The sequence below is a fragment of the Nesoenas mayeri genome (assembly GCF_963082525.1).
Source record: "Nesoenas mayeri genome assembly, chromosome: 6".
NCBI lineage: Eukaryota > Metazoa > Chordata > Aves > Columbiformes > Columbidae > Nesoenas > Nesoenas mayeri.
The window spans coordinates 20,162,995-20,188,212 of record NC_137545.1 but is presented as its reverse complement, the minus strand read 5'-3'; the positions used below and the strand labels follow the sequence as shown (position 1 = coordinate 20,188,212).

The 25,218-nt window shown below is 42.3% G+C and overlaps 2 protein-coding genes across 4 annotated transcripts in view; one reads left to right on the top strand and one right to left on the bottom strand.

Moving 5' to 3' along the window:
- PDE11A (phosphodiesterase 11A) overlaps positions 1-3,265 on the bottom strand; it is a gene marked incomplete at both ends in the record, with an annotated part of 132,678 nt that extends 129,413 nt beyond the window's left edge. The window contains one exon of the mRNA XM_080346496.1: positions 2,468-3,265. Within this exon, the coding sequence (XP_080202622.1) occupies positions 2,468-3,265 (798 nt within the window). The remainder of the gene's footprint in view (positions 1-2,467) is intronic.
- Positions 3,266-11,098: 7,833 nt separating this feature from the next.
- On the top strand, positions 11,099-23,951 carry RBM45 (RNA binding motif protein 45). 3 transcript variants are annotated; one of them, XM_080346885.1, is made up of 10 exons: positions 11,099-11,696; positions 13,228-13,350; positions 13,484-13,610; positions 14,692-14,802; positions 15,158-15,337; positions 16,239-16,368; positions 17,633-17,729; positions 18,086-18,249; positions 19,607-19,803; positions 22,950-23,951. In XM_080346885.1, exons 1-9 carry the CDS (start codon positions 11,418-11,420, stop codon positions 19,797-19,799), a joined length of 1,404 nt encoding a protein of 467 aa, XP_080203011.1. In that variant the 5' UTR covers positions 11,099-11,417; the 3' UTR covers positions 19,800-19,803; positions 22,950-23,951. The 3 variants fall into 3 exon arrangements, with proteins under 3 accessions (XP_080203011.1, XP_080203010.1, XP_080203012.1); XM_080346884.1 differs by having other exon boundaries at positions 18,083-18,249; XM_080346886.1 differs by lacking the exon at positions 15,158-15,337 and having other exon boundaries at positions 18,083-18,249.
- Positions 23,952-25,218: the final 1,267 nt, after the last annotated feature.

The following is a 25,218-nucleotide window of genomic DNA, read 5'->3' as shown; positions in this document are numbered from 1 at the left end:
CAATAAAATAAATTTCCCAATATTGTAAAGTAGCTAAGTGATGGTATAGCAGTATCTTACCCCTTTTTTAAAAAGTTTGTTAATTTGAAAAACAAGCAAAAAACCTTCAAATTAATCAAGAGGTCTTCCTCTGACCTAATACGAGGCCTTATCCTACCGAATTGTTCTATTCAATGGACAAAATGGTGCTGTGCTATCCGCATTTCTCTCAAACTCCGTCTGTCAGCCTGACAAAGTTTCCTGTTGGTGCTTTTTTTTTCCTGACAGTTGATTAAACATTTCCATCATGAGTGGCAAAGCTGTCAAAAATAATGTCATCATATTTATTAATTTTTAAAGTGCTGTATTGTGAGCACTACAATGATCTGAAATAGAACAGCTGTCACTTCTTTAGGCACATGTACCTGGGCTTCTATAGGGCTCTTTATACTATTAAATTAGAAAAGTCTCCTTTTAATGATGCATGATGGATATATATGTGCCAAGTAAGAGAAGATAAACCATACTAACTTCAAAACATAACAGAAAGCAGATCCCACATTATATTTTCAAGCAATTTTTTCATTAAATTTGCAAACTCTAAAGTTTCTTTTGCACTAATCAGAATTAACTCCACTAAAAGCAGGGACATCACAATTGATGTAATTACAGGATGAGCTTGGCCTAGAACTTTCCCTTCTACCTTAACTAATTTACTTAAGGCTTAAATATACAATTAATTGTGTTCTTTATAATATTTAAATTGATTTTTAATAGAAGCGAGACAAAAGTATAATGTAAATAGTACCAGGAATGGTAACTGGATTGATTGTTTTTCACTTTTCTCTGCAAATGAAACAGACAATAAACTGTTCAAAGTAGCTGAGCCTTTTCACAGAGAAATGGACACAAAGTGAACAAACACTGAAGAAAAAATAGTACAGTCCCCTACGACTAGAAAATACTCTGCCTTTCCAGTGGTGTTCTCCAAAAAGAGGTTGCTGGAGCTATCCAGAGTTGAAAGGAGAGATCGAGTTCTTTCACTCAGATATCCTTAATCTGTTCAGCCACTTAAGACTATTGAGAACATCTTCTGCTTGATCCTCAGCAGCAGCTATTTTGGCACAGTACAGTTTTAGAAGTTAGAGTATTTTTAAAAATAGGTGGGGTAAAAGAAAGTGTATAGTGGGGAAAAGGAAAAATAAAGGAAGAAATCAAGCTTAGAGTTTTTCAAAGGGGATCCAACACATTTTAGTCTGAATATTACAGCATTTTTACCACACTTTGTTCTTTCCCTTTAAACTCTGTGGGCTGGGAACCTTTGTCACTCTGGATCTGTGAGGTGCCTAGTATTTTTCACTGTTTGACAAATAAATAAATATTCAGGCCAAAATACATTTACCGTGGCTCTTCTGTATTTCAAACAAACAACAAAAATCTTATTTTTCAAGTTTCTTCCTTGTATGGTTTACTACAAAGCATCATCATTTTTAATGCTTATTGTTTTTGTTATTACTGTAGAGCATATTTAGATATTGAGCAATGGTTATTACTAAAATTCTTAAAGATATACCTCTCCCACCTTTCCAAATCTTTCCAAGATGCTAATTTAGAAAATCTGCCACTCTGTGGTTCTTAATTTTCTCAAGAACCTCAAATTGCTGATAGTTTCTCACACTAATAAACACTAGAAATAGCCCCTAGGACTGAGAGACAGAAATTTGAAGCTAGTAAACCGAATGCACTCTTCTGCATCAACACATGCAGGTGAAGGCATGCCTATCCCTGCTGAAGTCAAAGGGAATTTTTGCCTTGAAGACAAGACTACATTTCCACAATTCACACTGAAGCCTCTATAAAAATAAAAGGTGGAGAAAGCCTTTGTAGAAAAATAACAGGACTGGTTATATCACTCCTAGGAATAGGTTTGAAAACACATGCCATGTGGGCTGACTGGGCATATGCAAAGGTGAAAATATATGCTCTTTTGAAAGCAACGAGGTTATTTCAGCAGCAAGCAGGCAGGGAACATTAAGTGAGACAGAGATTTAAGAATATTATAATTGGGACTGTCACGAGAATTTTTTTTAAGTTTTCTTCGTCCGATTCCAAAATACGTTTTAAAAACCCAGGAAGCCGCCTACTGCTCCTGAAAAACCCAGACGCACTGCTGTACCGATTTTACGGCCACTTTAGCCCCGTTGGCCACCCAGGAGAGGCTTTCCCTCCCGCCTTCACAGCAGTCCCCTCGCGTCCCAACAGTTGCCCCGAGCACAGCAGCGGCCACTACGCGCAACCCCCGGCGCCCCGACGGTGGCAGCGCCGTCGCCCGGGCAGGGACAGCCGGGGGAGGCAGGGCGGCGAGGAGGGACGCCCTGCAGGGAGGCAGGGCCGGGCGGCGCTAGGGCTCCTCGGCAGGCGCCTCCGCCGCCGCGGTCCGGGAGGGAGCCTGGGGCAGCGAAGCGCCGGGAGCCTGCCCGGCTCCTACCTGGTAGGCGTCGGGGATGTTGACCGTCTCGCCGTGTTCCGCCACGTAGCCGATGATGCCCTTGCCCCAGGGCACCTGCACCTCGTTGCTGTTCTCGGTGGACCCGCAGGGCAGCAGCGGGGTGCCGGCGTGCACGTCGAAGAACTTGGAGACCAAGCTCTTTTTGCCGGCGGCGGCCCCCTCCACGAGAAAGAGGGAGCCCCGGTCGGCGTCCACCATGAGGCAGACGAAGATCAGGATCTTGTAGCTGAGGCTGGTGAGGTCCAGATCGTTGGAAATGTCCTTGACCAGCTCCAGGAAGAACTGGCGTTCGTTGTGCTCCTTGAGGTAGCGCTTGTAGTCCAGGGCGGTGGGGGGGTACTGGGGCAGGCTGACGCGGGATTCCAGGAGGGCGCTGAGGATGTGAGCGGTGGTGGGGGGCAAGGAACTGGCCTTCCGCAGCAGCGCCCGCCGCCGCACGCTGCTCAGCGGCTCCTGCGCCCGGGCGTGCACATGCTCGTCGTAGGTGAGGTTGACGTGGATGGCCTTGGAACGGGCGAAGCTCTTCCGCAGCTCTTTCTGGGAAGCTCGCCGCTGCAGCCCCCCGCCGCCGGGGCCGCCGGGGCCGCCCGCGCTGCCCCAGGCGCCGCCGGGGCCGCCGCTGCTCCGGCGCTCCTCCGACGGGCCGGCGGCGGGGGCGGCAGGCGCTTTAGGAAGCGAGTTCTTCCTCTTCAGCCACTTCTCCACCAGCTCCGGGTGGCTCTCTAGGAAACTTTCCACCGCCGCCACGTCGAGGCCGGAGTCAGTGGCGTCCGCCATGGTGCTGGCGGCGGGGGCGGCTCAGGCCCCGGGAGCCCCTGCGGGGGCCATGCCCCGCCGCCACCACGTGCTGTCGCTGCCCCGACGGCCGCCCCGGGGCACGGGGGCCTGCCGGCTGCCCTGGCGAGGGGCCGCTCGTGCCCCTTGCCCGGGCACCTCCTCGGGGGCGCGCCTTCTGCTCACCCTCTGCTTCCCCCGCGACCTCCTTTTCCTGCCCACCACTCTTTATTAGTAGTAGTAGTAGTATTCGTATTATTCTAGGTGTTTTTCTGCTTCCCGGCTCTCAGCCCTTCTCTGGCTCTGGCCCGGCTCCCCGGCTCTGGGCCGGCTCTCCCGGTGAGGCAAACAGGCGCTGCCGCCGCGCCTCTGGAGATGCTCCGGGAGCGCTCGGGCAAACCCCTTCTGCCAAGTGCTGTCAGTGCTGGCGGCGGCTCCTGCGTAACCCAGCCGGCGGACCACTGAGAAGGGAGGGGAGGGCGGGGGGAGGACGCGTGAGCCGAGCGGGGGGGCAGGCGGGGAGGAGGGAGGGCTGGCAAGCCGCGGCGCGGGGGGAGGCACCGCCGCCTCGGCAAACCTCCGCGGGGCGAGGCGCGCAGGATCTCCCGGCGGGAGGACCCCGAGCAGCGGGGAGCTGCGCTAGGGAGGTCCGCACTAGCAGGCCCCTCATTCAGGAATATCTGGGGGAGGGTCCTTTTGTCTGTGATGCGGTGTAGGGAAGGGGCAAACCCGGCCGCGGCTCCCGCCTACGGTCTGCTGGGGAAGGTAACGCAAGCGCTCCCGCTAAAGAGGTTTAATTTACAGCATTATTTGCGTTACTTCAGAGGACAGGCGGAAAAAAGTCAGAAAGACCAAGTGAATGCCGTTGATTGAATGCCGAGTTGAGACGCCTGCAGCCTCTCCCGTGCGGGGACCTGGCCGCCGCGCACGGTTTGTGCGGTGTCTCTCGGCCGGGGCTGTGTAAGAGGGGCAGAGCACGGGCTCCTGACCTCTCCCCGCAAAGCCGCCCAGGGCTTTCTGCCCGAAAGCTGCTTTCCATCGAGGCCGGGCACCCGCGGGCTGCCCCAGGGCGCGCCTGGGTGCCCGCTCCTACAGCAGCGGCTGCCAGGTTGGAAACTGGCCACATCCACCGAGGCAGATGGACCTGGGTTATTTTTATGCGCACGTGGAGCACGTTTCATTGCTAAATCGATGCCTACGCGTAAGCGATTGAAAAACCGGAGTCATGGATCTTAACACGTGAAAAATGTCTTTCATGCGCTCACCAAAGACTGAATGAAGGCGGCTCCAGAAATTCATGAATGGGAGTTTGGGCAGCTGGGAAAATACACAGGCAAATGTTCAAGCAAACGAGATTCCGACCTGCCGGGGAACCTGTCCCTGCAGCAGCCCCTCCCCGCGCAGGGCTCCGAGCAGTAAAGCCTGGAAGGAGAGGGAGGAATTTTGGGACGCGTGTGGATGGTGCAGGCGGGTGCGCGGATGTCAGCCGGGGAGTGAGGGCTACATATGCGCCTATGTCTCCCGCAGCACTCGGGGGTGATGAGGAGCTCCGTTTAGGTGCTGTGGCTCCCGCAGCCCTGAGGGTGCTCAGGAAGCGACAGACAAAGGATTTCGCTTCCCGGCCTCGGTGCCTGTGCTGTTGCAAGCTGGGCAGCAGCTTCCTCGCTGCCCCCGGCCCCGGGCCGCCGTGGCAGCGTTCTGTGCCTGCCCCTTGGCCCCCTGGCGGGGTTTCATTCTGCTTTCCCGGCTCTCCCGGCTGCGCAGGGAAGCTGCAGTAGGAGAACAGCTCTCCATTGAGAAACTGCGACGCCGACACCACCCACTCAGCAGTAGGGCGGGTGGGAGGGAGCGGAACGCAAGCGCACCGGCAATGGGGGCTGGGGGCACCGCCCCCGCCACAGCAGCCGCCGCTTGGTGCACGGCGGAGGGAGCCAGCCTGGCCCCGGGCGGCCGTGCCGGTGCGCGGTGGCGGGGAAGGGGCCGGTCCCGCAGTCGCACCGTGCCGCTGTCGCTGCTGACATGCCGGGGGGCGCCCGGCTGCAGCACCCGCGAAGCGTGGGCTGCGGGAAGTGGAGGGCTGGGCGAGGGGCGGAAAGCGGGGGCATCGGAGGATATCCTATAGGGGATCGTCCTCGAGCTGCTCAGTCCTCTAAGGAAGCTGGTACACGTAGCTTGGACGTGAAATTGCAGGTGTATCTCGGTAAGGGCAAGGGCGACTCAAATACTAATCTAATAGGCGTTTCTCTCAGTGCACTGCTGACACACTGCCAGGGCTGTGAAGTAAAGGGATTTCAAGTACGGCAGCAGGCACAATCCCTCAGACCAGCGTCTGTCACATCGTTGGCAGAGACCCTGCTCTTGGGATGACAGGACCGAGGTGCCATCCTCACTGCCCATGGCATCCATGCTGTCAGCACACATCTGTACCCAGCTGCCTGGGCTGCCACTGCACTGTCCTCAGCTGCTGGTGCTCACCGGCACTTGCATCACCATCACCCTCAAAGGGCACCTGCCTGACTGCAGCTGCTAATTGCTGCCTGCCCTTTCCAGTGGCATTTGCTTTTTTTGCAACACTGGCACAAACACTCCATTTATACAAAGAAATCGCGTAAGCTGCTGAAGGCCTGGCAGGCACGTACCTGAGCTCTCAAGCGAGGACCCTGGGCATCTGCATGCAACTGAAATAATTGTATGTAAATAGTTTTTACCATCTCACTACAGTAAGGTTTGGTCTGTTGCTCACACCAGTGTTTACTAGTAAATGGTTACTATGTAGCAGTTCCGTATGTAAATATTTAAAGCAATTTAGTGTTTCCATTAGCTTAGGTATAAACAAGGTCTTCCCTTACCATTTACTCAGTCTTGTGGCATCTTTAATTTATTTGCTGAGGATTTTATGCACAGGCTTTGGTTATGGCAAAAACCCACATACTGACGCTCTCAAATAGGAGAGTCAAGACTGAAGAAAGTAAAAACACAGTTGTCTCCATTGCCTAAAATAGGTAGTAAACAAGTTACTGTAACACCTTAATTGTAAAGAACTCTGCAGCCTGAAATCTCAGTATAAGCTATAATCCTCTCTTTTAAAGATAAAATGTAACAAAGATGATCAAAGTTGTTTTTCTAGCCTGTAATTTGCACAGGCTTTTGACATCCTGTAGTGGTAAAACCTGCCTCAGAAAGCTGGCCTGGTGTGCACCAGTGAATTGTAGAAGAAAATTTGGGTCTGTTTGGGTTCTGGGACACATCAAAACATATCTGTTTACAGTAAACGAGCACACCGTATGCTGGGCTCCAGCACCATGTGTGGGTTTTAGTTTTATCCTTTCATGGGAGGGCCCAAAAGGCAGATGGATTTTATCAGCTCCATGAGATTGTGCTGCCTTCATAATTCTACAGGTATGCTGCAGTGAGGTGCAGGCAGCTTATATCTAATGCATCTTATGTGTGCTGCATCTGTTGTCAGTGTGGATGCACAGCACCAGCTCAGACAGCAAGGCAGGCTTTAGCCAGTTGCACCTGGTCTCTTTGGTTATGAACACACAGGGACACTCCAGGAGAATCACAAGGAGAAATGTCAATGCGTTTCTCAGGCAGAGTGTGTTGCTCTATTCAGAAAGGCAGTGGCAAATCACTCTTCAAAATGCAGTTGAGAAAAGCACTCAGAAGATTTTTGTCATTCAGGCAAATGCTTTAATTGTCTGAACAGTCAACAGAACAGGTTCCAACTATTAAACTGAGAGGGGGAAGTAACTTACAGCTACAGCACAAAAGAAAAAACAAATCAGGTACTTATCCAATTGCATCACAGAACTTCCTACCCAACTCTCATTTTCTCCCTTACTTAAAAACAGCAGTTCAGCTTTATGGAGCACTGTAAGATAATCAGTTAAAGCCCCCAGTGTGCAAGTATTGGAATAATACCAATAAAATGAGAACCTGGAAATAGATGCTATAGCAAGTTAGCAAATTTTGTACTAATGCTCCTTTCTGTACTGACGTAAGGAAACCTTGCTTGATTTAAGTATGTTTTACTCTATTGTGTTTGTGTAAACAGAGAATTAAATTGAAAATCAGAATTTTAATGGTAGAGGTTCAGGAGGAGGTTTTAGGAGGATTTTAATCACCTTCATTGATCCTCTACCCTTGCTGAAAATATCTACTAATAAATTGTTTGAGCTAGTTAGTCCTCATTCATTGTACATGTTAAGAGATAAGGATACCGTAATATATATATATATATACTCTCAAAGATGACAAAGTAGATTATTATATTGTTTTAATACACAAAGGTTCACTAACTATACAGTGAGTAGGATTATATTTTTAAACCAAAAAGGTCATGGTTATTCAGGTATCTCCTCAAGCTTATTTTAGGGCAACATCACTACAGAAAGGTTACTTGTCCCCTGAAAATATCTGATATTCTGGATATTCCACTTCCATCATCTTCTTATAGTGTTCTTTTAATTGAAGGATCTATTCTATTCTATTCTATTCTATTCTATTCTATTCTATTCTATTCTTTTCTCTACATACATTTCTTTCCAGATAATAATGCTGAGGATTTTTTTTTCTAAAATAAAAACTTCATTTAGTTGTCAGTCCTAATACTTATAGGCACTTTCCTATTTACCTAGCCACAACTGAATAATAAGAGTTCCAGTGAGTACTTCTATAGCACAGTCCACAAAGGTCTATGAAATATATAACATGATATAAATAATACTTACCTCCTAATGCTGTTTATTAGGTATGCATCCTAAAACAACCTTATTTGATTTTGCCAAGGTCAGTCCCTAAAATAGTAAAACTTGACATGAGAGCTAATCGAGATTCAGAAATTTTTTCATGGACATTACAGCTGCTGCAGCAATGTTTCATGAAGTTGCCTTTTTCAAGTATGCAATGAGATCAGCTCTTTCATTCTGCTTTTTCATTCCAGCAAAAATCATGTTTCTATTACTTGATTCAAGCTGTTAATTACAAATACAGTACCTTTTCCTGGTTGCTAAGGTGCTTTAGAATTAGCTGGTTTTATTTTTCTGTGTTTTCTAGGAAATGTGTATTTTCATTGCAGACAATTCCTGAAAAACAAAAGCCATAATAAAATACAAGTGTATGGGGATATAGCAGAAGATTTGGTGAGGGGATTAGTTAAATGTAAATATGCTCAAGTGACTTGCCCCTGTCTGTAGAAAAAGCACATACATCACACTAATCGTTTTACTGACCTTGTGTGCTTGATGAGTAGTACCTCTCTGTTAGATAACATAGACCTGTAAGAAACTCTAGGCACCTTATCACTGTGTCTGAAATTCCTGCTTTGTTGTGAGAAAGAGCGGGAGGCTGTAACTGCCTGAAGCCTTGAAATACAGGCGAGCTCAGCAGGCCCAGCCATCTTCCAGCAGGGCTGAATTTACTAGTGCTTGCGTCCCTGCTTGTGTCACCTCTGCCTGGGAGCTTACATGCTACTTCAGAGATCCTCCAGTAGAGAGGTAACTAAAATAGAACTTGCTCTTTGCAATGCATTCATGGCCTCTGGCTCTTCTTGCGACATGCCTGCGTATGTGTACACAACAAGGCTGGCCTAACATCAAAGATTTATGAAAATATTGATAGTCTCAAGTCAAAGGTGTGGTGTTCCTGAACATAATGTGCCTAGAATCCAAGAGGAATGTGACCAGAAATGATACATAATATAAATCGCACAAGGTATACATTGTCTTTGTGTCACTTTTATAACTCAGCCATAAATCCTTTTTGCATCATGGAGAGTTACAATTCTTTGCACCATTGCATATAAAACTACTTATTATTTCTAAACCATGTAAGTATCTTTGTAATTCCAGTATCCAGTTGTTGAAAATGAGCATCCACAGGTTGACATGAAATTCCTCAAGGCTGTGCTCCATTGAAGGGCATCAGAAAAAGGGTTGTCAATGGCTGGTTCCTGGAATTTCTAGAGAGAAGTTGAAAAAACATTGGTGTTTCATTCAAACCCTTCTAAAACCTGTTTCTGTCAACAGAAGCCTACCATTGTACTGAAGACCACTGAAATACCTGTAACAACATGTCTTGAGTTTCTCTTCTGTCCTCTGGAGTTATCACTTCCCATTGTCTAAAGTGGATTTAGATATCACTTTGATGGTGATCTTTTAAAAACTTTTACTAACGTCTGTATGACATGTTCACTAGGTTTATAATGAGAAAAAATAGTTAATAGATGCTGACAATGTTTTGTATGAAGGAAGTCCCAGTGTAAAGTCAAAACCACAAAACATTTCCTAGAAATTACAGAAAAATAAAGCCAGCCAATTCTAAAGCACCTTAGTAACCAGAAAAAAAGGACTGTATTTGTAATTAACAGCTTGAATCAAATAACATAATGTATATTCAAATAATATAATGTATATACAAATAATATAAATAAAAACAATGAAACCCACACAGAATCACTTTCAATTTTTATTTATTTATTTATATTTTTATTTATTTCCATTGCTTTTCAAGAGTGACTGAAAACCACAAGATAAGTCATAGCTTACGTGTAGGTGATGGTGTTTAGTCAAGTGTTCCGAGCAAAACAACTGCAGCACACCATGATGCCAGTAGAGGGTAGTGACGAGCAAACAAATCTAAAAGCGCTCTTAAGAAACAGAAGCGAAAATCTGCCCACTGATACTACAAAGTTCTGGGGAAGCTATATGCCTTCTGACCTGGTGTGCTAAATGTTGGTAACGTTTCTTTTTAATATAGGGACTGAGCATTTTTGTTTCTGAAACTATACTTTAGATTCATCTGCAGTAATGCAAAGTAAACAGTTGCGAGAGTAACTCCTTGTGCGTAAGGCTTTCTATTGTACCTCTAAGGAAAAAGGTTTTTTTTTCCTTCCAACACTGCACCTCATCCATGTCACCTGTTAGTTTTATTTTTGTTCTTGTTTGCCTCCGAGTAAGAAAATCCTGCAGCCTGTCCTGTTCTGCTGCCAAACATACCTCAAAGATATGGTCCTGTTTGTGCTTTCCACCTCTTTCAACTGTATGGCACTGAGAACATTTCTGAATAAAGACCCAACAGGCTGGAGAATGTTCTGACAGGAGCATCAAGAAGTTCAAGAATGGGAAGTGCAAAGTCCTGCACCTGGGAACAACCCCATGCGCCAGTACCTGCTGGGGTCTGACCAGCTGAAAGTGGCTTTGCAGAAAGGACTTGGGCATCATGGTGGACACCAAGATGAATACGAGCCAGCAACATGCCTTTGTGGCAAAGAAAGCTGCTGGTATCCTTGGCTACATTGGGAGTGTCACCAGTAGGAGAAGGGAGGTGACCCTTTCCCTCTGCTCAGGACTGGTGAGGCCACACCTGCAGTATTGTACTCTGCACAGTACACTGGAGAGAGGGCAGTGAAGGCTGCCAAGATGACTAAGGAACTGCAGCATCTTTTCCATTAGGAAAGACTTATAAAGCTGGGACTCTTTAGCTCAGAGAAGGCTCAGCATGCATGTTATCAGTACATATAAACAGCTGAAGGGAGGGAAGGAAGAAGACAGGTATAGACTCTTCTCAGTGGTGCCCAGGGACAGGACCAGAGGCAATAGGCACAAACTGAAACACAGGACGTTCTGTCTGAACGTCAGGAAACACTTTTTCATTGTGAGGGTGACCGAGCACTGACACAGGTTGCCTAGCGATGTTGTGGTATCTCCCCCGCTGGAGACATTCAAAAGCTGTCGGTCACGGCCCAGGACAGCCGGCTGCGGGTGTCCCTGCCCGGGCGGGGTTCGGCCCCGCCGGCCTCCGGAAGTTCCGCCCGTTCGGTGCCTGCGACACGGCTCCTGGCCGGCACTGCCAGGGGCGGCGGGGAGCCCGGGGCGCCTCTCCTGGGTACCGGCCCTCCAGGTTACACCGCACAGCCCAGCCAAGAGCGACGCTGCCCGACCCGCAGGCCAGCCGCTGAAGTCCGGCATGGAGCAGGCCACATAAACCCTCCCAACCTCCCACAGCCAGCGAAGCCCCGGCCCAGGTTAGGGGCGGAGAGGCGGGTGGGGCGCGGCGGAAGAGGCGGAGGAGAGGTCGTTTCCCCGGCGGAAAGTGGCGTGCGATCGTTCCCCGCCGGCCTCCGAGAGAAGCCCGTGGTCCCCAGCGGCCTCGTATGGAGGAGAGCAGCGGTTTCCGCTTGTCGGCCGAGTGCCTGGACGAGCCGCCCAACAGCCGCATCTTCGTGGTGCTGGGCAAGGACACCGGGGAGGCGCTGATCCGGGAGCGCTTCTCGCCCTTCGGGGACATCCAGAACATCTGGCTGCTGCGGGACAAGCGCACCAATGAGTCCCGCGGCATCGCCTTCATCAAGTTCGCCCGCAGCTCGCAGGCCTGCAAGGCCATGGAGGAGATGCACGGCCGCAGCCTGGCCCCCGACACCAAGCCCATCAAGGTACGGCCGCGGGGTGGCGGCCCCGCTCCCTTCCCAGCATGGCGGCCGCGGAGGGCGGCAGGCCTCGGCCGCCGCGCCCGGATCTTGTCGCTTGTAGGCAGCGCTGTCCTACGCGGGGGCAGCGGGGAGGCTTCGGCGGGGCCGAGCTGCGGGGCGGCCGGTGGCGGGGGCCCGCCGGGAGCAGCCCCTGAAAGCCCGAAGCGAGCCGGCGGCCTCGCTTGGCGCCGAGCCGCCGCGGGGAGCCCAGGCCCGCTCCTCGGGGCCTGCTCGCCGCACGTACGGTGGTGATGCCACTTGTTGGGTCGGAGCGGGGCGGTTCGGTGGCGGGCGTGCGGGCCCGTCCCACCTTTGCCTGACGTTCCCATGTGTGGGATAAGCTGCAACAAGCCTGTGGAAAACGTAGAACCTGGAAACTAGCTTTTCCTTTGTTAGTGTTTGGTTTGGGGTTTGTTGTGTTTTCTGTTGTGTGAATTTTTTTTTGGGGGGGGGGGGTTGTTGGTGTTTTTTGTGTGTGCTTTTTTTTCTTTTGTTTTTGTGTGTGGTGCGTGTTTTTCCTTGATCTTGAGGGCATCTCTGTGAAATATTCGAAGACAGCAGATTTTGAGTGTTGTAAACAAGATCCACATGGATAAATAGAGCTGGCTTTCAATAATATTTTATATTGGATTTGTATTTTGTGCACAGGTTTTTTTCAAATTATTTTTTTCTCACTGTTAGCTTTCAACCTTTTGAGTTGTTTTTGTATTCCTCAAGTATTGAGAAGATATCAGTCACTTTGAACAGTGAAAAAAGGTTCCGTGTGTTTCATTTGAAAAAGCAATTGAGTCAGTAAAACCTTTTCTGAAGAACTTGCCATTAGAAGCCAAGAGATCAGAGCTGTATTTCTTACTCCCTTGCATGGCCATTAGAAAAATAATTTAAGAGCTTTGCAGAATCAGTTACTACTTTTGTGTCAGAGGCTTACTGTAAAGGTTGGTTGTGTTTCTCTCAATTGCTTGGATTTTTCTGATTAGTTTTTGTTGTTTGTTTGTTTTTTGTGTGTGTATGGTTGTCTTCTGTGGTGCACTTTTGAGAAGAAATCTGTTTCAGTAATAAAAAAAGATTTTAACAGTTACATATGTGAGGTTGTGATCCTTCGTAGAGCACTAGATGTGCAGACTCTAGCCCAGCTGAGCAGTGACCTGTGGCAGCAAGGTTTCATTAAGCTGCTGGGCTTTTCTGTTTGCTTGCTTATTTTTTGTTGCTACGGCTATACTAGGCCTGTTGCAATATTGCATTTGTTGCTACCTCTTATGCCACCTGCGACATTGACAGTGCTGCTGAATCAGGCTTTGGAATTCCTGACAGTTCTTCATTACTTCCAGTGAGAACTTCTGCTGGCCCCTGTCCTGTTTGAGAAACCATTTGAGGTGTATTGTATTTGTAGGTCTCTTGTCATAGATGCATCTGTGATCAGAAATGTTTTGGGTTTTTTTAAATACGGGTAAGACCCTTTCTCCAGTAATTAATGTCTTTGTGATTATTTCATTAGGTATTTATTGCACAGTCAAGAGCTTCTGGAAGCCACCGAGATGTTGAAGATGAGGAGCTTACACGAATCTTTGTTATGATACCAAAAACCTATACGGAGGAAGATCTGCGAGAGAAATTTAAGGTACTGATTTGTTGTTGCTTCATTGTTATTTGAAATTGGCTTTTTCTTCTTTAGTTTTTCTGGAAGGGTTTAACACGTGGAACTTTAGTGCATTTCAAATATTGTAAATTAATACCCATTTTAATTGTTCTAGATGTATGGAGACATTGAATATTGCAGCATTATTAAAAACAAGACTACTGGAGAAAGTAAAGGTTTGGGCTACGTGAGGTATCTAAAACCATCGCAAGCTGCCCGAGCAATTGAAGAGTGTGATCGAAGTAAGAATCTGACTGAATTATTTCAAGTTTTTCACAATAAGTGTGTGTTATTGTTGATGTACTTTTAATTTTTAGTTTTGTTTGCAGGTAAATTATTTATGATGTAAACACATCTTGAGATAAAGTTATATTGCAAATAAAAACCAGTATTATTAACATTAATTGAGAATAAACACATGATTATATTCTTGCAGGATCAACCTGCAAGTGAAATCAGTGAAAAGAGTTTTGAAATGGATATTCATGTGTTATTATTGGTCTGTAATGTAGGCTTCAAACACAAGAAAACCTCATTGTACTGTATCCCTGGGAATATGCATTTTTAGTCATATATTTGATATAAAATGAATTTATATATAAAAACATATCTAATAATCCGTGGAGATTCTGTTGTGGTTACACATGTGCTTTTCCCCCCGCCCATTAATACACGTAATAATTCTACATCATATCTGTCATAAGTGGTTCTACAAAAATGATATTTGTGACAATTGTTGCACAGGAATACAAGTCTGAGATTACGTAGCAGTTAAAATTTATTTCTTTTCTGCTGTGGAGATAAAATGAAGTTATTTGGATATCATGAGGGTAATACCTAATTCTTTCATAAAAGCAAAATCTAGATCAGTACAGAACATACATAAACTGTTGTTACAGCATGTAAGTTCAGATGTTTGCCTCTGGAGTATCTCTGAATCCTACCGAGTATCGCCGAATGGTGGTCGTTCTGCCCGGCCTCCCTGCTCAAGCAGGATTACCAGAGTTGCCCAGAACCGTGCCCACGTGGCTTTTGAATATCTCCAAGGATGGAGACTCCACAACCTCCCTCGGCAACCTGTACTCCGTCACCCTCACAGCAAGTAGCAGTGTCTGGTTTGTGACTTGGAGTAGTTCTGTGTGGAACTTTCGTACAATTATTATGACAGGCTTCAACAGTTACAGATTAGTTATTTTCCTAAAGCCAGCACTTACTGAGTTTTCTGAAGAATATGCTTTTAAATACAGTACTTGAAGAATGCAGATCCAGTCAGGTAATTCACGTGTGTTGAGGTGTTATAATATGTGTGGTTATTTCTTTCAGGCTTCAGGGCCATTTTGGCTGAACCTAAAAATAAGTCATCAGAGTCTTTTGAACACGATTATTACTGTAATAACATGAGGCAAGACATTAGAGGAAATACGCTTCCGTTTTGTAAGTCACACCTTTTTATACTAAAAATGATTTGTAGCCATGAATATGGTCACAAAGTAAGAATGCAGTTTGGTAAAAGGGAAGCTAACAGAGGCTTACATCAATGCTTAAGTAGTAAAAGAGTAGATTGGGTGTTGGAGTTGGAAACAATTTGGGTATTTTGTTTCAATATTTTTATGGCTTGCTTTGCTCTAGTTGGCCCATTATTTTGTGACTTGGATTGGTGATATAAATATGTTGCCTTTAGTATATGGTTGACCTAGATTGCTTTTAAAAGTTGAATGAAAAATATGTATGAAATGAAGGCATGCTAGTGTGATGATTCAAATTATTCATTTTAATGTTGATTATTGAGGTGGGCAGCCAGAGTTTTGTAGTTTTGAAAAAAACGAGAGCAGAATTCAAGAGTCAGTCTCCAAACGTCTGTCAGTGTTATCGCGGCTTCCCTTTATCCAAGAGCAGCTGTTCGCCCTCTTTGATCTAGTCCCAGGACTGGAGTATTGTGATGTTCAACGTGATCCTCATACAAATAGTGGTAAGTAAAGGTACAAAATTTTTCATTTTGTGAAGGGAATGCATCTTAATTGTACTTCAGTTCATTTGTATTGCAAAATAACGGTACACTTGTCGGAAACAATTAATGTTTTGTGTATCAATGGCTGCTGCTATCACTGATGCATAAACTCAAGAATTCAGTTTTGTTTGAACCCCTGTTTACAGGTGGCCTTAAATGCCTTTGTTTTCAGATGATAGAATCTTGAGGACAGAATCAAAATCATGAGAAGTGTTCTTTGGTCAAATTAAGTTAATAGCTTTGGTCAGAATAAAAGAAGTTTGAAAATTATTAGGCGTCTAGTTTTAATGTTCTCTGAACAGATCTTCTGAGTTTTCATCTTGAAATAAGTTGTCTCTGTGTGTAGAAACTGACGTAAGTAAATGCAGATAGATCATTCCAAAACAAATAATGTTTTGTATTGGAAAGATTTTTTTTTGGTTTCAGGCTTGTTTTGATGTTGTTGAGGAAAAATGTGGAGGAGCTCTCTTCTTCAAGAAGCTTGAAATGGAAATGATTCAGAGAGCTAAAATTTAACTTTAGTACTTGAGATTCACTATTGGTAGGATAATTGCATTTTAAAGTGAAACTATATATTTTTGTTTCTAAATCAGGGTTAGGGAAGAAATGTTTTTACTTGTGTGGCTTTATTATCAGCTTTTCGAGATAGCTTCAGTGGAATTAACTAGTGACAGATCAACTATATTTATGCTTTCTTGACAAATAATACTAATGTTGCCATTAAGTCATATATCTGTGGTAAAAGACTTAAGAATTTTGTATCATGCCTGACAAATGTGCAGTTTAATTATATTGCTTTAAATGAGAGTAGTTCTTTGGATTTACCTGCATCATGCTGAAACTGTGTGCACTGTATTTGTAGGGTACGCTGTGATTCAGTACAGTACTGCTGCATCAGCTATATATGCCAAGTATAAACTACATGGTTTTGAGTATCCTCCTGGAAATCGATTAACTGTAACTTTCCTAGAAGATGGGAATGATAGCTCAGAGTAAGTACTAGTACATAGAGATAGCAAGATTTGTGTTCTGGAGAGCAAAGTTTAAAATAAATAAATGTTTTTAACACAAGTAACAGCAATGTCACTGTGATCTTATTTCATACTCATAGTATTTTCTGAAATGTAGGTGGTTTGGTGGTGGTTTTTTGTTTTTTGAATGGTTTAGAATTAGTTTTTTGAAACTTGCTAGTCTTTTGTAAAGGTAAGATTAAAATGTATATTCTTCAGATATATTGGAAAATCTTGGAGTTGGCAAGAACTGTTGTGAATGTCTCTTGTAATATGTAGCAAGGCTGGAATGTGTTTTTTGATGAGGTTTTTGTATTAAAACCAGATTTATCTGCTTGATCTCTTGGTTGTGTTTGTAGTACTGCAAATAGTAGCCTTGTGAAGCAGGTATGTAGAGTAAAACTGAGTGCTGAGCATCTGGTATCCCCACCATATGGGGATGATCAGGTTTTACTTAGACCATCTCTGATCTGTTTCTGTGATTTCAATGCCCATTGCAAGTTGGAGCAGCCTGGGTGTTTTCCTGCAGTGAATATTTTGACCTAGTTTTCTTCCTGAAGGAATCTAGTTCATGTCAAACCTGTTCTGGGATATCAGTGAGGATATTGAGGAGGGACAATGGGGAGATTTGCTTCAGCAGTCCATGCCTGATCTAAACTAAAAAATTAATTGCAGCCATCCTTCTTGCAAACAATTTCCTTCATTCTTCAATAATTCCTACTATTTTGTGGTTCTACGACGTGGACTGAGAATCTATGCAAAAAGTGCAATTGCTTTTTCTTATTCCACAGCAGATCAAAGAAAATTACTGAAAATGAGAGCGGGAAGTAAACTTTGTGTGGTCATATTCTGACTTCTGAATTTTATTTCTGTGTTCTTTATAGAAACAGGTGACATTTTTCTGTCCCTTCTGCCTTTTAGGTACCTTTCACAAAATGTAGTGGGCTCTGTAAAGTTGGTGTGGTGTTTTTTTTTTTTTTCCTCCTAGATTATTAAAAAAACCAAATGTATTTGTATTTTTTATATGTAGAAATGTATGACTGTTTTCAGCCAATTGCAGCTAGCAAGCATAGGTCATGTCTGGAGTGTCATGAAAGCCCGATATGCTTTTTGTTATCTACATGAGTTTACAGATTTCCAGGGATACTTTTAGATGTGCATTAAAACTTATTTTCTCTTGCTGAATTTAGTGTTACTGTAGCTTGGCTCTTTTTTAAAAATGGTTTATTATAATTTCTGCTTGCAGCCTTATCAGAAAAATGGCAACACAGCTGGTAACGGCACAGGTGTCATCAGTGTTACGGAACAGCAACGCAGTTGTTCAGCAGTATAGGACACCTCCTGTAAGTTAATATCATGGATACTGTTAATATTCTTCTGAATTGTTGTAAGAAACTTCAGAAATGTCAATAAAGAACACTGCTCGCTTCCTTCTATAAGTGTTTTAGGTGCTACATTTTTAAGATGTACCTCTGGTTTGTTTGTACAGTTTTATTCCCTGTAAAGTTGCCTGACATTACTTGAATTTATTGTCCCATTTAATGAAATAACCATTAAGTAAACAACTTAAGATGTGAACTGTTAGAGCCTGTTTCTGTCCTGTGATGGGAACAGAACCCATGAAATAGATAAAATGACTCTTCCCCCCCCCCCCCCCCCAATTAATTTATACTGGCATTTTTTTTTCCTATTTCAGCAGGTGTTTGGAGGAGCTTCTGGCTCACAGTTACTTCAGCCCCAGACAGATGCTGTACTTCCACCAATCAAAAAAAAAGTTCCACCTGACACTTCCGTGAAGGAAAGGCTTTTCGTACTTTTTCATCCTCATCCTTTACCTGTAAATGTATTGGAGGATGTGTTCTGGTAAGACTCCATTTACAAATAGGGACTCTAACAAAAAAAATAACTGTTAAATATTTAAAATAAATGCTAAAAAAAATTTTTTAAAAAATGAAAACTCCAGAAAAGACCTTGTGCAGTGATCAATAAGTGATCAAAGGTAATGGTTTTTCAAACAAATGTGTAATGGAACTCACCTTGAAACATAAATGCAGTAGCATCAGTACAGCAGCTTTATTATTGGTTAATGTAATTTGAAGTAAAATGTCTAGTCTCTTAAATGTTTTTTTAGCAAATCAATGTAGTACTTCCTGGTCTTATAGCCTAATTTATTTGGCATTCTTACACATTTATTTAAGGATTTTAAGTATTTTGATAAATTTCCACAGTAACTTAAGGAAGTAAGTATAGGGAAGCTTTTTTTCTGGTATGTCCTGAGACATTTTGATGGTTTGCATCTTACTGGCACTGTTCCAGTTGTCCTTTCACACTATGTCCCTATGAGGAGCAAAGATTTGAGAAACTATTTTTGCCATCTTTAAAACAAATCTGTAGTTCATCAGTTTTCCAGTATTTTGTATTATTTATTTTTAGTATACTCATGAAGAAAAAGACATTTCCTTCTTGTAATAGCTGACATTTGCGATACATCATTGGAAAGCCAAAGTATTTTCAAAGCGCTGGGAGGGGAAAGAAACAATATGCATCTGTGTGGAAAACTACTTATTTGATACACTGGATTTTCTTAATCAGATGCTGGAGAAGAAAAAGGCCATGCATGCTAGTCTTGACACTTACATGACTTCAGTATGGAGCAAGTGGACTTTATTTTTTAAAAACACTTATAAAGAACTGTGAGAATCTCCTGAGGACTGGAAATCTGGGGGTTTCCCTCAAGCTTTAGCTCTTGCTTTGAGTCATTTCAGTGAAACCTTTTTGAAGATGAGTCATAACTGAACAAGTTCATTAAAGTTTAGCCTTTGAATTATCTGCTCGTTTATGTGTGTGTATGTTCTTTATGGTTCATTTGTTATTGTTTTGTGGGTTTTTTTTTTAAATGCCACTTACTGTTTGGGGACTATGGTATTGATTAGTTTTACATATTCTCTTAAATGAAATAAATCACTGGTGCTTGTGGTTCTGTTGTGATATTCCATAGAAAACATTGCCTACAAACTTCTGGTTTTACTTCTATTCCTGCCTGGAATTCTAGAAAAGGGAATATGAAAATTGGGAATTCTGGAAGAGGGCAGCACAAGAAAGTATAGCATACATATGAGAATATAGTTTTTGCAGTTACCTATTATCCAATCTGAAGTATATATGATTTGGTATCTATGTTACGGCAAAACCTGTAAACTATTTTTTTTTCCCTCCCCAGTCGTTTTGGAAACTTGATAAAAGTTTATCTTGTGGCTGGAAAAAATGTGGCCTATGCAAAATTTGCAGATAGAGCAAGTGCCAGTGATGCCATAACTGCATTACACGGCAAGATTGTAAACGGTGTCAGGCTGAAAGTGAGGCTGGCGGACTCGCTGACAGAAGAATCCAACAAACGTCAGAGAACTTACTGAGCGGGTGAGTACCCAGTCTGTGCTGTTACTTAAACTGGAGTTCAACTACTTGAAATAGCGACAGGCGGAGTATTTTGAAGTTAGATATCAACATGTAATGATAAACTTTTAAATCTATTTTTAGCTAACAACTTGAAATTTTATTTGTTATATATTTGGATACATACATGTGTATTTATGGGGGTGTGTATGCTTATATATGCATATGTACACTTTATTTTAGTACAAATCTATTTTTTATAATTTTTGAACAAATACGAACCAGTTGATTAACATCAGTCTGGACATTCATAGAAATGTTCACTTTATGTACATAAGAGTTATCAGTTAACATTGAAGAGAGTATGTACAAATAAACAATAGAACTGAGATCAGCCTCTGTGTGTCTTTCTTTCATTAAAAACACCATCCCTCACACTGGTGTTAGATAAAGATGCAGAGTTTAGTCCTTCAAGGGCAGAGGAGGGAAGGAATAAAAAAAAACGGATATGGGAAACACAGGGAAGATTGCCAGGTGAAACCAAAGGTTTTGGATATTTGGTTCATCTGGATTCTCAGAAATTGGGTGTAGCTGAAATGTGTGTTAGTAAAAATGTTGTGGAGCCTGTTGTGGTGGGATTGAGGTGTATGTTTAAGATAATTAGTTTGAAAATTTATTAGTTGGTGCTGATGACGCTGAAAGCTGGCTGAGCTTCTAGAGAGGTTTTATAGACTTCAGGGACCAAAATTCACGTGTTCTTTTAAAACATTGGTTTGATTCAAATTATGGTTTTGTGTTTTTTAATCGTTAGGGCTATTGCCAAACGTGAAATATAGTTGGGGGAGAAAAAGCTAAGCCCTGTTTTCTACAGAATAACTCCCAAATATTACTGTAGCTTCCAAATAATTTCAGTAACAATATTATGTTCATAGGGGACATGCAATTTTGCATTATCTCGTTCAGAAAACATCACATGAAATCCTGATGCTCTTCACATCAATATTTTGCTTCTAAGCTTCTCTCTTTGTACCTTTTTATGTGTAGATGCTCTTTGTGACCTGGGAGTTGCAAAGATAATAAAAGATTCTGCCCACAGTGTTCTTTTCCTCCTTTTGTCCAAAGGACTTTCATGTTGTTCTTTTAATAAGCAACAGTTCCTAAAGGTGGCCTTAGTCTTTATGTGTAACTTGCTTTAAAAAAATGTATATTTTTAGCATTCTTTATTGAATTGTAGCTAGAACTCATTTGAAACTTTTTTAATCAGCTGGTCTGGTGAATGCAACTTTAAGTAACTTGTACTCTTATCTTTGTACAAAGGGTTTTTTTGTTTTTAATATGACTTTTATTTCCAATAATGAAAGGCCAGCCTCTTGGTCATTACAGGAAAAACTATGATGTAAAGCATAACATAATACCAAGTCTATTCTAACTACTTCTTAGGAGAAAAGTGTAGGTACAATATGCATCCAAAATTAGAAAGATGATCTACCCTTAAGAAAGTCATTACCTCTTAAAAAATATGAAATCCTTTCTGAAGTCCTGTTGTATTGCTTGCCTTTTATCTGTAACAAAGTGTTTGGATTTCTACAACACACTTAAAATCCACAAGGTTCTCTGATTAAATCCATGATAAGATGTGTGAATTCAATAGAATCTGTATGAAAATGAATTAGTCAATTGAACTAAATTTAAATAAAATGTTTATGATTTTGATGCAGTTCTTATGACTTTTTGGAGTTTTTTCTCCAATAATATTTTTATTATGTAAATATTTTAAAATATAATTTACTAAATTGTTTTATTAAAATGCTGTAGGGTAATGTGCTACTGATAAGGCTCTTGAAATGTAAACTTCTCTTATAACCACCTTTGTTTATCAGGAGAATTTGAGTACATATGTATTAATAATCTAAACTAATCCATCTAATGAATTTTGCAGGCTCTGGCTCTCCTACAAATAAATGAAAATTCAATTGTTTATATGAGTAGTTAAACATATCAGAGAAATGATGGAAATACAGACTAATAAGATTCTCTTAACTACTTCAAGTTCTAATATAAGGGGGTTTTTTTTTGAGGGGGTGAGGTTCTCACCTCTTATGCTTAGTGCTTGAAATAATCACTTTAAACTGCCTTGCTTTGAGTCAGTGCAGGCTTGAGAAGGCAACCATGGTGTCTCTAGGCAGTTGCTAAAAGCAGGAACCATTTTAATGCTCTTGGTGTTCATCAGCTTGTGCTCTATTCTCAGGTTTTTTTCATTGCTTTCAGTATTTCCTGAGAACCTTTCTGCATTTGTCTGTTGCCTGTTGTGTAAATTATATCACTTGAAAACAGGAGAGAAAGGAAATAATTTGGTGTCTTTCAGAAGAATGTATTGTGGAATTCCGATTAATTCCTTCATTGCAACCTAGTAATTCTATTTAAATACCACTGCCCAAAAAACGCGGGCAAACCTACAAACAAACAGAACAAACCACCAAAATCAACCAACCAACCATCCCAAACATTTTTCATGAAGCTTTCAAGTAGTCCTTAGGAAGCAGAGCTTGTAACTAGCACTATATTAGAAATGCAAAACACAGATATCTAAGGCTGGATTCTGTGGCTCTTAATAATCATCACTGATTGGTTTTAACCCATTAATTGCATCTTTCCCCTCCTCTGGAAATGTTTGGTCTTGCTTCTAAATAATTATTTAGTTACTTACTAAGTTGAAAAACATTCTGTCATGAAATACTTGGTTATTGTCTTGTATTAGGCTTGTCCTGAAAAAGTCCTGCATCACTGATTTGATTTGCATTCCATTTTTAGTTAAAACTTTACTAAAATTCTGATGTTTAACATGTGTATTTATAATTATTTATTTCTATGCAAAAATGTTTTAGAACAAGGAGTTGTGTCATAGTTGAAGTATAAATAAATTAAAAAATTAACTCTATCTTGTATAAACTGTACACTTCAGAAAAATTGCTGGCTTTCACACACTGCTCAGAAGAAAGGATACTTTAAAAGCTAGATAAGCATATATGAAATTTTATTAATTTTCTTTTAAGTATACTAAAAGCCTTATATGCTGTTGTAACAATTATATTTTAAAATATGCATATTTTAAAATAAAAATAGGTATGTTGCTTTTTGATACTATTTTTGTACTTGTGTTTTTTCTACAGAAACTAAATAATGACATGACCCTCGACTGACTGACTGACTGAAAACGTGACTAGACATGGTTCCTGTGGACAGTGACAGCTTTTTTTTAATTGTTACTTAGTTGATCTTCTCTTTCTCTCTCTCTCTTTCTCTCTTTCTATATATATAGTACTTCCTGGTTTTAAAAATGCAGATGTGAAGTTCTCAAAATTGTCTAGGCGTTAAAAGTTTTAAACTGGTGGTTGTTCTTGTAGTAGTCTATAGCCTTTTATGACAGAAATGTATCTCTTGTGTTCAGCTAAATTCCTCCTCTAAGATGGAAATTACAATGGTGGTGGAAATAAAGGAGTCAGCATTTTGTAGCTTGGCTGGTTAATTGATGATGATTCAGATTATAACTGTTGAAACAGGAGACATTTCTTATGATCCAAGTTGCATTGAAAACTTAAATACAGCAGTAAATTCAAAGAAAATGAAATAACTATCAAAAACTGCTAGCAAACCTGGCAGTTTTAAGCTAGATTTTAGAAAGTAGCTGTAATCAAGAAAATTATTCAAGTACTTAAATATTTTGTTGATTTGGCCAAAAGTATTCATTATGCTTTGTATGCTGTTTAGTGAAAAGGACATTTGACTGTAGATCAGACTGCCAGAGCTGTTCACATTTATGCTTTCTTATCCTGACATCTTTTGGTTGTAGCTGTGGGGAAAGTATGGAGTTTAGGGATGTTGTATTGTTTGGGGTTGTGGGGTTTTTTTGGTTTTTGGTTTTTTTAAGAAGCTTTCAATGCGTATGTTGTTTAAGTAAGAAATGGGCATTTGAACATTTCAGCAGGATGAAGATGATTACAGTATTGATGAAGCATAAATGAAGATAGTTTCCATAAGTATTTGCACAGAGAATTTTCAAATGCTGAATACTTTTCTGTGTATTTCTGAATACTGCTTGTTGAATTGAAAATACCCTGGTTATTAAAATAATTTATACAGATAAAATTGATAAATTCTAGTTGTATGCATACTAGATGCTCTCGGATGCATCCTTCTTCCCAACATCTCCAGTCCTGCTCCCCTGATCGTTGGCATGGGGAGAGACAGCGGAGCACCCTGGAACTCCCTCTGGCTCTGAGCTCCTTCAGAAAGGTTTCTTCCCAAAGTCTCCCCAGCCCACAGGAAAACCGGTGAGAAAGCAGGTCTTGCTCCCTTAGTTACCAGGTGTGGGATAGTGCACTGGGTTTCAGAGTAGACATGGCCAGTGCAGACAATTCTAATAGGATGGGAGAGTTGTTTACATTGATAAGGGGGGTTGTGTCACAGGGGAGACAGTGAATGACAGCCCATGGTGGATCTGGATAGTGGGGTTTATTTAAGAACCAAGAGGATTGAGCTTTTATCCTACCTTATGATTTTGTGCCCTTTACCTACTTTTCTCCCCTTCCACATAGCCTCAGACCCCCTTCCCAGCGAGGAGTTCACTGCTGTAAGGGGGGGCTGAGGAGAAAGCTGCATTTGTGCTGTGCAGCTGCTCGCAGTCACCAGTCTGGGGTCCCAGTGCCCCTGGGCAGCCTTTGGTGTTTGTTTCTATACAGCTCAGTGAGCTCCAGGATTGTCCCCCCTGCCACAATCTTCACCTTCTGCTTCTCCAGCCCCTCATTTTTTTCCAGGAACTACTTCTTATCTGAAACCTCCCTTGCAGCCTCCTTTGTGTTGCTCTGAGCCCCTGACTTTCCCATCTCAATAGTGAATGTGCACAAGTACAGCCCCTTCTGATCAGTGGTTTTGTCTTCAGTCTCTTTATTAATTTAAGCTATGTTTTTATCTACGACATGGCCTCCTTTTCTTGGTTTGTCTGTTTCTTTTTCAAAAAGAAGGAAATGAGAACGTATTGGGGAATACTTCCAGTTGTAAGTAGCTGAAAGCTGTTGGTGCAACCCTCTTTAATTTGTCTCTATTGTTTTACCACAGCAAAAGACATGTACCCATAAAAGCAATGCCCCTGCTTGGGGTTTGGGGTGGGAAGAGGAGGGAACAGAAGAGCAGAGCTTTCAATACAGTCTATTTAACTGGAAGCTAGGCTTGCTTAAAACTTCACCATTTGGTGCTTTACAGTCAGCTGTCTTAAAATCCTGCTAGAAATCAAACCTACATTAGCCATCTTGTAATATTATGTGTCTTCACCTAGTATCATATTAATGCAATGAGCCGAATATCTGCATGCAGGATACATAATGTTTCTTATGTATCATGTATTTAAAAACATTTGGTAAATTAGTAAGCATCAGTTCTACT